Source organism: Apodemus sylvaticus, chromosome 5, assembly GCF_947179515.1.
Source record: "Apodemus sylvaticus chromosome 5, mApoSyl1.1, whole genome shotgun sequence".
NCBI classification, from domain to species: domain Eukaryota; kingdom Metazoa; phylum Chordata; class Mammalia; order Rodentia; family Muridae; genus Apodemus; species Apodemus sylvaticus.
Window position 1 is genome coordinate 57367144 of NC_067476.1, and position 15384 is coordinate 57382527.

General features: G+C 39.9%; 1 protein-coding gene across 1 annotated transcript in view; it reads right to left on the reverse strand.

Annotated features, from left to right (window-relative positions):
* Positions 1-243: 243 nt before the first annotated feature.
* The window catches only part of Ccdc141 (coiled-coil domain containing 141), a 178464-nt gene continuing 163323 nt past the window's right edge, over positions 244-15384 (reverse strand). Inside the window, exons 23-26 of the mRNA XM_052182771.1 lie at positions 13564-13676; positions 10074-10190; positions 4454-5268; positions 244-2030 (exon numbers count right to left, since the gene is read on the reverse strand). Of these exons, the coding sequence (XP_052038731.1) occupies positions 1760-2030; positions 4454-5268; positions 10074-10190; positions 13564-13676 (1316 nt within the window). The 3' untranslated portion in view covers positions 244-1759. The remainder of the gene's footprint in view (positions 2031-4453; positions 5269-10073; positions 10191-13563; positions 13677-15384) is intronic.

Sequence of the window (15384 nt, forward strand, 5' to 3'; positions counted from 1 at the left end):
ACCTGCTTGCCTCCTTTGGCCATGAACAGAATTTATGGTTTGGCTTCTACATGGGCCATAGCAGCTAGGTAAGATATGGAAAATCTTAAAATTGGACAAAATGATGAGAGTGAAAGGATTGAGATCCTTAGGATGATGGATATAGAAGATTTTAATAGCTTTCTGTCAAAACTTAAAAGAAAACAGTTAAAATTTTTTAATTAAATTGTATACACAAGACAAGAAAAAATAGGCCAACTTTTTTATTAGACATTCTTATCTTCCACAATATTCAGTAGCTTTTTCATATCACGTCAAATATATTCTATTTAAATATTTTGATTATTTGTAGACAGTCTTCCAGCAACATAATTAATTTCTTCCCTTCATCAAAAATCTGTAATAAATTATTCTTTCAACTTAAGATTTTACCCTGGCATGACAAAGTTTAAAATATGAAAACAAATGCCTCTCTTATTTATTTGAATAATGCGTATTAGGAAGCCATATAACATTCTTCAATATTACAGTGATAATTGCACAAAAGAAGGCTAGATTTGTCTTCTTCTGTCTTACCCAGACTCCCCCTAAAACACCCTAACTATATCCTCTGGAGGTTACTGTCCAAAGCCTTTGAAAAGGATGTAGCTGTACGAAGTTAGAAAGGAATTTAAACTCTAATTCATAGAACATCAGTCTTCCCCTCCCCCAAGGGAGTACTTGGGAATTACATATTAACAGCACTCTTTTCATTTAATATTCTAAAAGATCAGCATCTGAAAGGGAATTAATGGGTAATGAGTAGCAAGATGGCAAATCACACCAAGCATTGTAATGAGTCTTCACTGAGTACTTCACTGAGTACTTTTCTGTTGGCCAGATCACTACAGGATATAAAATAAAAACTCAGTTGTCAAGAGGTAGATGAGCCCCTCTTCCAGATGGGAAAGGGAGGCACTGAGATGCCTTGCAAATGTCTACACAGCGTTCAGCAGCAGCAGCAGCAGCAGCAGCAATGTCAGATGCAATAGGACCTGCCTACAGTTATGCACAGGATAGACAACGCACAGCAGTAGAAGGACCAAGGGGAAAACTGGTCCCCTCTTGCAGCTTGTAGTCCATCTTGACATATGACATACAGAGCTAATAGAAATGTTGACTCCGTTTTCAAGCTGATGGCTCATCTGTTCTCTTAACATCAAGCCCAAGAGACCATTGTGAGGAATGGTTATTGATAGTGACATCCTCAGATTCAGGAATGTTGAGTATGTTGGCACAGCATAGGTCAGGTTTGTTCAGTAAACAAGATCAAAATGTGAAAAGCACAGTTAAAGAAGAGCTAATACAATATCAAGAATCACAACCTCAGTTTGATGTAATGCCCTACAAAGAGATGGTTATGAACACAGTTAAAGAGAAATTATCAAATATTTGGATTTGAGGATTAGATCACAACCCTATGATCCTTGTGATCTACGTGAGCATTCACATGCCTTTAAACAAGTATCAATTCATCATACAGAATATTTCTCTTCCTAGAGTATAAAACGTATCATTATTCACTTCCCGTGTTCCCCAAGTATGTTAAATCGTAGAGAAAATACAACTATTTCACCCACCAATGGGATTAGTCAAAGTGGAGATAAATTGGAGTGTGTGTGTGTGTGTGTGTGTGTGTGTGTGTGTGTGTGTTGGGGGATGCTTTGTGAGATGCATGAGAAAAAAAAAACCAACCATATTGTTTTTTAGGTTCATAACAATGTCGATTGATGGCAACATGTCATTGCTGCGTAAGGAGCCAGTATACTACTGATACACTGACATAGATGATACACATCATAATCCAGTTTATTCTCCTAATTGGTGGCCCATGGTTACCTGTCACATGGAGGATGGCTTTGGAAGACAGGGTGCCACTAGAGTTATGGGCTTGAGCCACATAGAGGCCAGCGTCTGCCTCACATACCTTCGGAATGAACACCGAATGCTTTGTGTCCTTGTGCAAAACCTGTATGTGTCCATCTGCACACAGTTTCTGGCCCTCCTTGAACCTAAAGCAGAGAGTCGGTTTTAAGTCAGGGTCACTTCTTGTTTCCATTACTCCCAAGTTCTCACTGCTATTAGCGTCAGGCCTATCCCCACTGTGGTATTCTCGAGCATGATCAGGCATTGTCTAGCTATGGTAGACATTAACCTGTAGCCAGAAAATTACCTGGATTGACTCAGATCATGTTTTTGAAAGTTCTGTGTAAACACTTAACAGTTACAATATTAAAGATGAAAATATACACATCCACTTATTCTTTAAAACATGCATACAAAACAAAGAACTCACAACAACAAAGCACAGGCCATCTGGCCATATAAGGTCACCCTTTCTTCCTTTCCTCTTGGCAACAGTGAGCTAGAGTGTGAAGTGGCCCTTGCATATCTGGTTTACTCCATCCTCTCTGAAGCATCCTCTCCTAGCAGCACTCGTGACTCCCACTTGGCATCAGTTATGGGAGGGGGCTCATTGGCCCTTTGTGTTAATTTACCAAAGCCTCCCAGCAGGACAGATGTACAATGTAAAAGAAGGGACTTTCCACCACTCCTGCTGAAAGGAGCTCATTTTATTGGTGAATTAAATTCATCAGAAGACAATGACTTCTCATTATAAAGTGCATTTGTGACATGACATTTCATCTTGACTACAGATGACCTATTTCTAAAATTTCTCTATGAGCATGAATACTTACCTGGATCGTCTTAGACAGCAAAGCATTTGTTTTTCATATTCTACATCTATTTAAGAGTACTTCCATACAAGGACTGATGAGAAACCCAAGTCAGTTTTCTTTGTATGTGTCTGGGATGTATATATTTGTGTAGGCATGTATGTATGCACATGTGTGCATGTGTGTATGCATGTGTATTATGCATGTGTGTATGTGTATGTATTTGTATGTGCATGTATGTAAACATGTGTGTCAAGGTCAGATGCTGATGTCTTCCTTTTCTGCTTTGTATTTTATCATGTGAGTCAGGGTCTCCCTGACAGAACCTGACGCTCACTGATTCAATTACTATCTCCACCACCCTAGGACTGAGATACAGATGCCTGTCACTCTATCCAACTTTAAATATGAAATCAGGCCCTCACGCTCACTCCAGCTCCCTGAGGCAGGTTTTTGTCCCCATTACCTAATTGATATTTTTGCATCTTCAGAGTGTTCTGAGGCTGCACAATGCCCTGAGAGCCTGTCAACTGTTTGCTGGGCAAAACTCTAGATCTGAAGGCAAAGTGGTTTTATGTTTTACAATTTACAATCGTTCTCTAATACATACACCACAGTTCTTCAGTGTACTAATGGAGCTGTTTGTATGGAGAAAAATAAAAAACACCTCAGACAACATCTTTCCTTGAGGTGAGCTAATATTTAATTATGAAATAAATACCTGTTGAATTCATAAATACAAAAGTTTTTATTCATTAAAAAAACCATGCAGTTGCAAAAATAACAAAACAAAAAGTGCTAATGTCTGTACTTATGCAAGTGCAGATTCTCATACTATTTGAGCTCCCAAAGTTTTCTCCTAAATTCTTTAGGTATCTGCTTCACAAATCAAGTACCATCAAAGAGACATGCAAAACCAAAACAATTCTCACAGAAAATTCCTGCTAAGTAAAAGACAGCACACTTAGCCTGTCAATATAAACTCACCACCCTCCTTAGTTTGCTCTCGAGTGAATTTGCCTCAGGATGAGAATTTTGCTAAAGTTTAGAAGTCTCATGGACAAGACTAGAACAACTTTGCGATTCACAGCAAGTGGTTCAGAGCCTTGACTTAACAGTTTACTCTTACAAAGAAAAGGTAGCCATATCTCTAGAGTGAGGTCACGCTGTTCACGGCTCAGGTATTACATCACTTTCCAAAAATGAGCTTATTATCAGGTACCCAGAGCAGTTATAAAAGTTATTTCAATATTTCATATTGAAGGTATTTATGAAAAAGAACCTTAGCAAAACAAATATCACAAAGGTGCCAGTGGTTCTGTTGGGAAGATGAAATGAGTGAAAAGGGGAAGAAAAAAAAATCTTGTGGTGTCAGGCTTTATAATTCCCTGAAGGGTGTCAAGCTAAGACGATGCCATTCCAGTGCAGAAGCAGACAATAGGGTTGGCATTTCAAGACCCGATTATTAAAAATGAGGAATGTTAAAATGGAAAGAAAACCAAACAGAATCAGCTTCCGGGGATTCTGAAGGGGGAGCTGTTCAATCATTATTTTAGAAGGTCACTCCCCCCTCCCAGGGCATTAAAAAGCTTTTAGTTAAATGAAAGTAGATGTGTGCCATGAGATCAAATCATGCAGGGTTGAGTGTCCTGAGGGTTAGTCAGCCAGCCCTGGACCTCTAGGTTAGTCCACACAAAATGAGATACTCTCAGAGGTTATTTATTTCTGTCTATGGCTTGTCATTATAGGCTACCCACCATGTCAATGTAGGCTCTGGGAATCCTGTTACTTCAACTTCCAAAGTCACCGGGGAACCTTCCATGACAGTTACATTGGACAGCAGCCTGGAGAAATGAGGCGCCTGCCCAGCTAGGCTGACCACGCTGTTTTCTGCAGATGAGTTTTTCCTGTCTCCTTGGGGACCCACTTGCCTCTGATGGCTCCTGCTGGTGTCTGATTGAGAGCTGAGGCCAGGGGATGCATCAAGGGCAGCATGCAGCCTGTCTTGGGTTTTAGTGACGTTAGAGTCAGCATGCACTTTCTCCTGCGTTTCTAGCGAGCTCTGCACTTCCTGGGGCATGCGCGCTGGACTTTTCACATTGATGTGCAACTTGGTACTCATCTCTACTGATCCTCTGGAGGTTAGTGAGGACTCAGCTTTGAATTGTGGATAGGGCCTCTCAAAATGACTTGTAAATGTGTCTTTCTTATTGAGGCACCCATCAATAAGAGCAGTGGGTGGGGGAAGAACAGCCTCCTGGGCCTTTCCTAGACCACCTGTCCCTGTGTGCATCCTGTAGCCGCTGATATGCAGGGTGAGGGCTGAAGAGCTGGCAAGTTCTTCTACCTCCATGTCTGATGGTGCCAGAGGGGACTCGGGGCTCACTGGCAGTGGAGGCAAAGAGATGTCATCAGATGAGATACACTCAGATTCTTCTCCAGATAGCGTGTCTTCTGGAAGGATCAGACCCTGGGCACCGTCCTCCTTGTTAGAGGACATCTGCCTCAAGTCCATGGGAAGCCCGTCTTCTCTTGTTCCATTGATGACCAACACATCTCCTTGCACCTGTCCCTTCAAAGGATGAAAGCCAAGGTTTCATTAGGTGGATACACTTCTTTCCCCAGCCTCCCATTAAAATGACACCCAGCATGGGATGAAAACCTAAGGTAAGCCTCAGGGAGATGGCACCAGAGCCCCTGAACTCCAAATGTCTATTGGGAACTGTCCCATGATTATGACCAAAAATATTCAAAGTGCCCTCAAGTGAATTGAAGTACTACTTAACAGCCATAGGTAAAATTCTCCCCTGACCGAATCCTCACTCAGTTCCTATTTCTTTTCAGTTGTCTTTGGAGGGTGATACTACAAGGGTGTTTATCGAATAAGTGATTTCCCAAAAGCATAGTAAATTATGACTTTGACACTAACCGACAGTTACCCACAAAGCAGTCATCTCAGTAAGCAAATAAGGTATGGTTTATGTAAATATTTTTTTCTGACCATATCCATTTGCCTCTTGGTCCTTCTGCTTCTGTTATCAACATGGAAATGGGCAGGCGATCCTCCGAGTCATTTTAAAATGTTAAAATCACTACTTTTAAAACTCAATGAGGTATAGTTTGCCAAATGTCTATACTTTTCACTCATGAAGAAGGTATGTAAGCATTCACAGGGAGGGACTAGCGTTTCTAATTTTCCCAGCATGGAGTCATGTTTCTGTAAGACACTTGCATCTTTCTGACGAGTTCTGGGAAATTCCACTCTGGTTTGCTGACCAGGACCCTGTTCTAAATTTGTTTCTCGTACATCTTTCTCTGCTCTCTGCTTTCATGATGATTCTCTTTCCACACCATCTAAACCAGTGTAGTTAGATTTTGGGTTTTTTTTCCTTCTTTTTTGTTTGCTAGGTATGTGATATGTATATGTTTATGTATATGTTTGTGTGTTTGTGTGTGTGTGTGTGTGTGCTCACTGATGTGCAGATGTGTGTGAATGCCAAGATGCCAGGCATCCACACTGGCTACCTTTCTCCATTGCTACTGTTGTTGTTTTTGTTTTTATTTGGTACTTGTAGGTTACCAATTCACTCAGACTTGTGTCATCAGCAGCTTTTAGTGATCCTCCTGTGTCCATCTCCTCAGAGCTGCTATTATGGTGCACTGTGGTACCGGAGGAGCTTTTTACAGGGCATTAGGAGTCTGAACCAGGTCCTGACTGAGGCGCTTCTCCAGCTCCCCACTCTTTCAATCTTTCAGTCTTTCAATCTTCTATGTATACCCTTCCTTAAAGTCTCTGGCCATTTATATACCTAATGATAAACTGACTTTTAATTAATTACACACCTACTGCCCTGTTCCATATGTCTGGCATAACTGGTGAACTTTGATTTCCACAGCTAGGCACAATCAATGGGGTCTATAATCATGGCCTGTGCATAGGGTCAGTTCTGGAAAGGAATCATATTGTAGACCCATTTGACCTAACTGAGCAGAACTGACCCTCAAAATACATCGATCGCATAGGGAGAACTGCACATCACGCATGTAAAGGAACACAAGACACTTTGCATTCCTAAATATCTCTACATTAGGTGTTCTTACTTAAGGATAAACAAGAAAGTAAATAAAAATACTAGGCACAGGACTTTCGGTATGAAGACATTTGGGAAGAAGACCCACAGAGGGCTCATGGACAGGTAAGAGGGGACCAGAGACCTTTGGACAGTTGTGTAACACAGTAAAGAATGAGAGCAGAAAAGGAAAGAGAACCCTTTACTCTTCTTAGTTTGCCAAGACATTTGTCTCTGCAAAGTCTAACACTCGTTCCATGACCTGACAAGGAGAACCTGGGGACTTCCTTCCCAGCCTGACAAGCACACTGCACTGAACTGTCCAAAAGAGAGTTGCTTTCATTCTGTTATTTATTCATCCTCCTGCACACAGCAGGCGAGACAGAAGAGGGAAGGGTCAGCACGGGCATCCGTGGCCTCCCTACAAACAGCTCATGTTCATGACGCAGTTCCCGGGAGAGCCTCCTGGTCCTCTTGGAAGAGGTATTTTACTGAAATCCAAAAGCACCAGGCTACCTGCCCACTTCTGGTATTAGTTCCTGTCATTTTGGAGGGGAAACTATTTAATGTCCCTTTGTCTCACTTTCTTCAATTCTGACATGAGATTTGATCAGATGATTGCTAAATCCCTCCTAGCACTAAATTCTATACTTCTCAGTGCTGGCGTCCGAATCCCTCATCAGCTACCAAATGGTCCCGTGGCTTTAGGCAGGTCCTTTGATACCTTATGCTGCCATTTAACCTTGGATGTTGTCAGATCTTGCTATGGCTTTAGTTCCAGCACCCAGCCTGTGGATAAAACACCAGCAGTAATCTGTTGACAGTGCTAGGTGCATTACATTGACACAATTGTTTAATGTCTTCTACTCCATCCAGGGGTCAGGATACATGAGGCAGACTTCACTATTCCTAGGAGTTCTGGTCATACTTATCTTCTTATAATTGTTCTGTAGAACTGGTTTTTTTTTTTTCAGCTCAAATAATTTTCTGAGGGAGATTCACAGCATTTAAAGGCATCAGGATTAAGGAGAAGAGACCCAGGCTTCTACCTGGGGCTTTCCTATAATTTTTCCCATTGGAGGTTTTGGAGAATCATTACATCTGACCTATATGTAAATAATAGAGAAAATAAAGGGGCTAAATGTGATTGAGCTGCTTGAAAATGAAGCGTGCTACTGCCCGTTCATTACGCTGTCTGTACCGACTGCAGCAGACAGGGTAGGAAATGATGTTGGGGGGGGGGTGCGGAATTCTTGACAGCTATAATTGGGGCCTTCACTTGCATTGCGAACAACTGATGATCAAGTGTGTCTTTTAATTTATTTTAAAATAAAAGTCACTTGTCAATGAGAATAAGTTGCATCTGTTTTATTTAAAGGCATCTTTTTTAAAAAATAAAAATAGATAAAAGCAAGATAAAAAGCTTTTTACTAGGTATAAAAGATAGGTATGGTCGCTTTAGCAGTAATGACTTTTGTTTGAGTCTTTATTAAATGCATCTAACACATGATATAGGAAAATACATAGAACTAAAAAAATAATAATATTGTAATAAGTCAAAAATATTTAAAATCATAGATTTTAAAATGTGGTGTATTTAATACTATTCTTTATCATTTTAAGCAGTTGTCTTTGTACATATATAAGGAATGATATTGCTCTCCAGTGGAATATTGGTTATGCCCACTGGACTTTTTTCTAGTCCAGCTTGGGCAGACAGCAGTGCTATGAGCATCAGCCAGGAAACAGCCAGGGGATGCTGCACATGGCTCAGCTGTGAAGAACAATGACATCATTGCTCAGCTGTGAAGAACAATGACATCATTGCTCAGCTGTAAACAACAATGACATCAGTGCTCAACTGTGAACAACAATGACATCATTGTTCAGCTGTTAAAAACATTGACATCATGAAATTTGCAGGCAAATGGATGGAACTAGAAAAAAAATCATCCTGCATCCTGAGTGAGGTACCCACACCCAGAAAGGCAAACATGGTGTGTACTCATAAATGGATATTAGCTATAAAGTAAAGGATAATCATGCCACAATCCACATACCCAGACAGGCTAACTAACAAGAAGGGCTCACAGAAGGGGCGCAAGGCTGTTACATAAGACCTCCACTCCCCCACAGAAGTTCTTTCTCTAGATAAAATGCCAGGAGTGTTTCAGGTGAGAAACCCTGACTTGGATAAGAACAACTAATGACCGTTTGACCGTTTGACAGGAGAATGAAGTCAGACAGATGACTAAGGCTAGCGAGATTTTTTTTTTTTTTGTACTTAGAGGAGATCCAGGTGTAAATGGCTCTAAATTGTACCACTCAAAAAGCAGCTTGCTTAATGGTATTAATGCTGGCTAGGAGCTGTATGATTGCACTGGACTCTGACACAGATTCAATCTTTGGGAAAAAGACTTTTAAAGAATCCAGAAGAATTGTACTCACTGCAAGAAAAGAAATCTTGGTTCATGAAATAAGTTACAAATTGTGTGTGTGTGTGTGTGTGTGTGTGTGCAAGCAACTCTTTTATCATAGAAGTATATTTTGTTAATTTGGGAGCTGCTGAGAAACATGTTTGGTCTCCTGTTCATCCAGGAGAATTAAAACTAGATACAAGCACATTGACAAAGGAAAAAAATCAAGTGTAACTGTAATCCAGCAGCTACAAATAAAGCATCTATCCATAGAGGAGGCCCAAAAGGGTGTGGCCACTTAAACAAGACTTTTGAGAGCATTTATATTCATGAGTATTTGTTGTCCCCTAGTTAGTTGCTTTAATTTCCATGTATATGATAAAAGGTTTAAACAGTATTTGTTTAAATAGTATTTATATTTCAGCTGGACTTGGTGCCTTAGTACAGATGCTTAGAAATATCATGTGGTGTTAGAATCTAGGGGGAAAATGCAAAACCTAGTTTTATGTACTAATATTTCCTAATAGATCCTATAAAACTTTTTTTTTAAAACTTCCCCTTTTGGTAATGCTTTATAACTGGTATTCAAATAAAATGGAGTTAGACTGACATAAGAGGGTAATGGGGCAAGAGATGGGAGAGTAGAGCTAACCTGGACTAAAGTGTCTGTGAGATGCTTATCACTCTAGGATTCAGTAGAGGGAACACAGAGAAACCTGAGAGAGAACGAGCAAGTAAGGGTAGCTAGTATGGGAGGGATGAGAAAACTCACATTGAGCTTATATTCAGACATTTTATTTGATGGGTGAGACAGAGTCGATATATATAATGAACAACAACAAACCTCAAAGACAAAACAGCACAGAGCTGAAGCTAAATACTTTGATTACCTCATTCCTTTCTCCATCGAATGTTGTCTGTTCATTCCTCCTTGGCTCCTTTACCAGATCAATGCAATTGTCATGGAAATCTTCCAAATTTGAACTCATCTTTGGAACATCTCCCTGCTGTATAAAGCAAGTTTAGTGGGAATGAGAGCCAGAAAAATTGGAGAAATAATGCTATATGCTAACCACTAGGAAAAAAAAAATAAGCCAACAGCAACTTTTTAGTAAATGTGTTCCACAGGAGCCCAATGTTCTCCCTTCAGGCTACAGCTCGCCTCTTGCTCGCCCCTTCGGTAAAGCTCATCGCCAGTAAAACCAACCGTTCAATGGCCCTGTAAAGATTGAAGTGACTGTTACCATAGGATGCTCTTGCAACTGCGCTCTCTGGAGATGGGAACCACTGTGTAGGACAGTTTAAGCCATTAGGAGGCTGAAGAGCATCAGTGAGGAAGAAATGATGAGGTCTCTGGAGGAGAATAAAGAGGAGAGCCCGAGAATCCGCACCAGCAAACTGGGAGAGTATTGAAAAGAGGAAGGAAATAGAACACTTGGGATCACAGGCTGTCTCCTGTGAGTGTCACTTGTTCCTGCATTTTATGAGGCTCAGCTTCAGTCACAGAGGTAGTGGGGCCTTACACACTGGCAGGGGGAAGCTCGAGGGCCAAGTATTTGTGGAGAGAGATGGACATACAGGTGTTCCAAATGATGGATCACATGGTTTTTAAATGGTGCTTGTATTATAGGAGATTGTTGTGTGTGCATCATGGCATGAGATGATTATGGAAACAGGCACACTCCCCAAAGTGCACATTACACTTGCAAAGAGAATTTGGGGAAATTGAGCTTTGAATCTCTATTCTAAAATGAAACGGGTTTACATTACTGCATGAGTCACTTGGCACTAATACACACTTGGAATCTAAACCACAATGGCAGCTGCTGTGGAAAGAATTCTAGGTGTTAAATTAGATGTAACTTCAAATTCCAGATCTACTGTCAGGGACTGTGAGGACTCAGGGACAGCACTTCTAATCTCCTTGGACCCATATCTTCCTTCTGGAAGACAGAAAGCAACACTCACAGAACATACTTTTAATCCCCAGCCTAGGGAGGCAGAAGCACTTGGATCTCTGAGTTTGAGGTCAGCTTACTCTGCATGGTGAGTTCCAAGACAGCTGAAGTTTAAAGAGTGAGGCTCTGTCTTATAAACAAACCAACAACCCTGGAAACCAAAAAGTATCAAAAAAGAAGGTATCATCTCCATCTCAAGGTTCCTTGGAAATCACTGGAGATGATAAGTATGCAAGCCTTTATTAAGCATCAAACTGGTACACAAACCAGTGGATTTTCATCACCTATCCTTTTCAGTTTGTGCATCCTCTCTTTAATAGCTCCCATGTAAGAAGGGTTGGGGCCCTCAGCAATGCATTAGTGAATTTATAAAAGAGATTTAAGACCCTTTGCCCTCAGACCTCATAAATTTGGAATGAGGTGACTACAAAGAAGCAGAAGTCCCAATGGTTAAACCACCTTCATCTTGACTTCAGACTTACTAATCTCTGGAATGGTGAGAAACCCATTTCCGTTGCCTATGCACCACCAGGTCTATAGTATTTAACATAGCAGCTGGAACAGACTAAGGTGAATGAGAAAGATCACAAGTGTTATGGGTGAGTAGCAAGGCAGGAATACAGAAGATTTGTGTAGAGAAAGGGATATTTCTATTTAACTTTGGGTGTGGATACAATTTTGATAACTAGAGGGTCATGCGTTTGAAGTAAAAGTCTAGTAGTAGAAACACTAAGGAAGGTAAGACAGAAACCTGCCATGAATGTCAAAGCAACAGAGAAGGTGGCAGGTCTCAAAACCAGGGGTCATACAGTGAAGGGCTTTTAATATAAAAGGACATGAGCCCAGCAAAATTCAGGAAGGGAAATCAAACCAAATATAAAAATCAAGGGATTTACAAGTAGGATAAAGAGTATCTGAATGCCAGAATGGAAATGCAAGACAGAAATATAATCCTACATGAGGGGAGTGTTCAGGTCATGAAAATGAGAGTAGAGGCAGGTTACCAAAGCAGCTCTTCTAAGAGAAATGGAGCGGTGAAAATGAAGGATGGAAAGTAATTGTATTGGAAGAGACAAGATTTCATTAAGTTGAAGATGTCCAATATAAAGGAGGGTACTATAGATGCGGCCTTCAGAGAAAGGATTTTCATCTTATGCATGTATGTAATGGAGAAGAAGCAGGACTCCAGGGAGTAGAAATAAGATGTTCCCAAAAATAATCTAAGATATATGGCTTGATCACACCAGTGGCTTGCAATTGTAAAATATTTATACAAGGTAATTTTGCATACACATTAGAAACAATAGCATTTTAATTAAATTTTCCAATCTGCATTGGAAAATTTATATGTTGATAATGCAAAATACAGCAAAAGAATGAAAAAGCCAAGCACAAAGATGTTCATTGAAATGTGATGAAAAAATGGTGGAAAGAAAATAAGTTGAAAATCTTTATGGTTAACAGAAAGGAAACGGTAACTTGGTTATGTGACTACTGAGTTAACTTTCCCCCAGATTATCTAAATCGAGTTTATGACATGGAAAAATCATAAAATTCCTTGCTATGAAATATGTAACTCTACCTGAACTGCAAGTTCTCTAATAGGCACAAATCACAGCAATGATACCCAGAAACATTGAATAGCTTCACAGCCAAGCCTCGGGGACCGCTGTGGCTTCCATTTAGGGGCTTAGAAAATCTACTCCCATAGAGATTAAACAATTTTTCCAAGTTGTAACACAAAGGTATTCCAAGGCAACTGAGTTCTGAGGTAGAACCTATGCTCGTGGGGATATAGCTATTACCCTTAACCGGCTCACCTCATTAAGATGTAAAGGCGGCATCAGTTAAAACATTTCAGAGCATAACAACATATTTTTCCTTTAGTTGGCATTTGTCCATCATAACCATCATAAGTATTTAACCTGTTTTTACAAATCATTTTATTTTAATTTCATGAAGGTTGTGATGGTTAACTTAATACTTCCATAGCATCAAATGCTTAATAAAAAAACAATAGCTGAATATTAGTATTATTTTCTTTGGTGCCGTAATCTGGTGGAAGAAAACTATCACATCTACTATTTATGAATATAAACATAAGACTCCCTTAATATAAACTTTGCTTTGGTTTTAGCATCACACATTTATCCTCTTGGATATGACCTATGGAACTGTAAAGGAGACACCTCAGCTGTATTTAGCCCCTCATTCCCGACAACAGTTTTCTCTGCAGTGATGGGAAAGAAACAGGATTAATTATCACGAACCCCAGATAATTATGTTAGAATGCTGTGAAACAAATGTGCGTACTGTGTCTCTTGAGAATTTGCAGTAGAACATCTCTAAACCTGAAGACATTTGATTAACACATTTTTATTTGTATCACTTGATAACACATATTCTAGAAAGAAGACATTACCATCAGTTTTTCTTTAAGTTCCACGAGAGACCCACATAATTCAGTAATAGATTCGAGAATCTCCTTGTGTCTTGTGACAATCTTCTCAGCATATTTCTGCCCCTCTTCCATACCTGGGAAGGAGCAAATATAAATTTATATGTAAAGAGAATTCTTAACAAGAAAATAGGGAAAAAACCCTGGATGCTCGTTCATCTCCTAAGTATCTTTTGTAGGTGGATAGTAATATCCTAGCAAACACACAGTGATCAGAAATCCATGAATGCAGGCATTTTTAAAGGCCAAATGTTTAAATACAATTGTCTATTAGGTTGCAGGGTAGGAAGGGATGAAAGTAAGACATGGCCTTAAATTCACTATATACTCTGCATTTCCCAAATTCTGCAATTATAGGTGTGCACCACCACCACATCCAGATTGTGGTTTGATTAGGGAATACCAATGCCAGTCTTGCATGTTGAAGGCTTGGTTCTCAATGCTATGTTCAGAGGTTGGACTTTTGGAAAGGATCCTGTGACCTCTGACTGAATCAATGGATTTGTTGGCTGATCAGCTAGTAACCGATTGATTATTGGGAAGTAGTGGATCCTGTGGAAAATGGGGCGGATCAGAGGAAATGGGCTGCTTGGGGGGGGTATGCCTTTGAAGAAATATCTTGTACCTAGGCTTTTCTTCATCACCCCATGTTTTCTGGATGCTGAAAAGTGAGACTTCTTCTCTGTTACACATTCTTGATGCCAAAACATTCTACCCAACCTAAACCCAAAATGGAACAAGGCAAGCATGGAATGATGGCTCTGAAACTCCGAGCCAGCTATTTTGCCACAGTAATGGAAAACTCACTAGCCCAGGAGTTCTAAAATAGAGTGCATTTGCTGCGCCATTGCCACTTGGATGAAGCATAAATAATGTCACTATATTAGTGCTCTCAAGGCACAGTACTAATCAGGGTTTCCTATCCAGGACAGTCAGAAATTCCTCACCACTCAGAGAATATACATTTCCCAGGATGGCATTCAAGGTTCCCCATCATCTGGTTTGAACCTGTCTGCCACAAATGTGCGTAATTTTAATTCTCTGAAATATTTTAATCCAAGGCAAAGCAGAGACAGTAAATCTATGTTCAAAAATTTCTCCATATCTTTAATCTTCCCTATCTCTATCTCTCTATATCTATCCATACTCTTTGTCTCTTTTTTTTTTTTTTTTTTTTTTTTGTTTTTTTTTTTTTTTTTTTTTTTTTTTTGTTTTTTTTTTTTTCCTGTTCCATAGCAACTTCTTTTTTTTTTTTTTTTTTTTTTTTTTTTTTTTTTGTCTTTTTTTTTATTTGATATAATTTATTTACATTGCAAATGATTTCCCCTTTTCTAGCCCCCCCCCACTCCCCGAAAGTCCCGTAAGCCCCCTTCTCTTCCCCTGTCCTCCCTCCCACCCCTTCCCAGTTCCCCGTTCTGGTTTTGCCAAATACTGTTTCACTGAGTCTTTCCAGAACCAGGGACCACTCCTGCTTTCTTCTTGTATCTCATTTGATGTGTGGATTATGTTTTGGGTATTCCAGTTTTCTAGGTTAATAACCACTTATTAGTGAGTGCATACCATGATTCACCTTTTGAGTCTGGGTTACCTCACTTAGTATGATGTTCTCTAGCTCCATCCATTTGCCTAAGAATTTCATGAATTCATTGTTTCTAATGGCTGAATAGTACTCCATTGTGTAGATATACCACATTTTTTGTATCCACTCTTCTGTTGAGGGATACCTGGGTTCTTTCCAGCATCTGGCAATTATAAATAGGGCTGCTATGAACATAGTAGAGCATG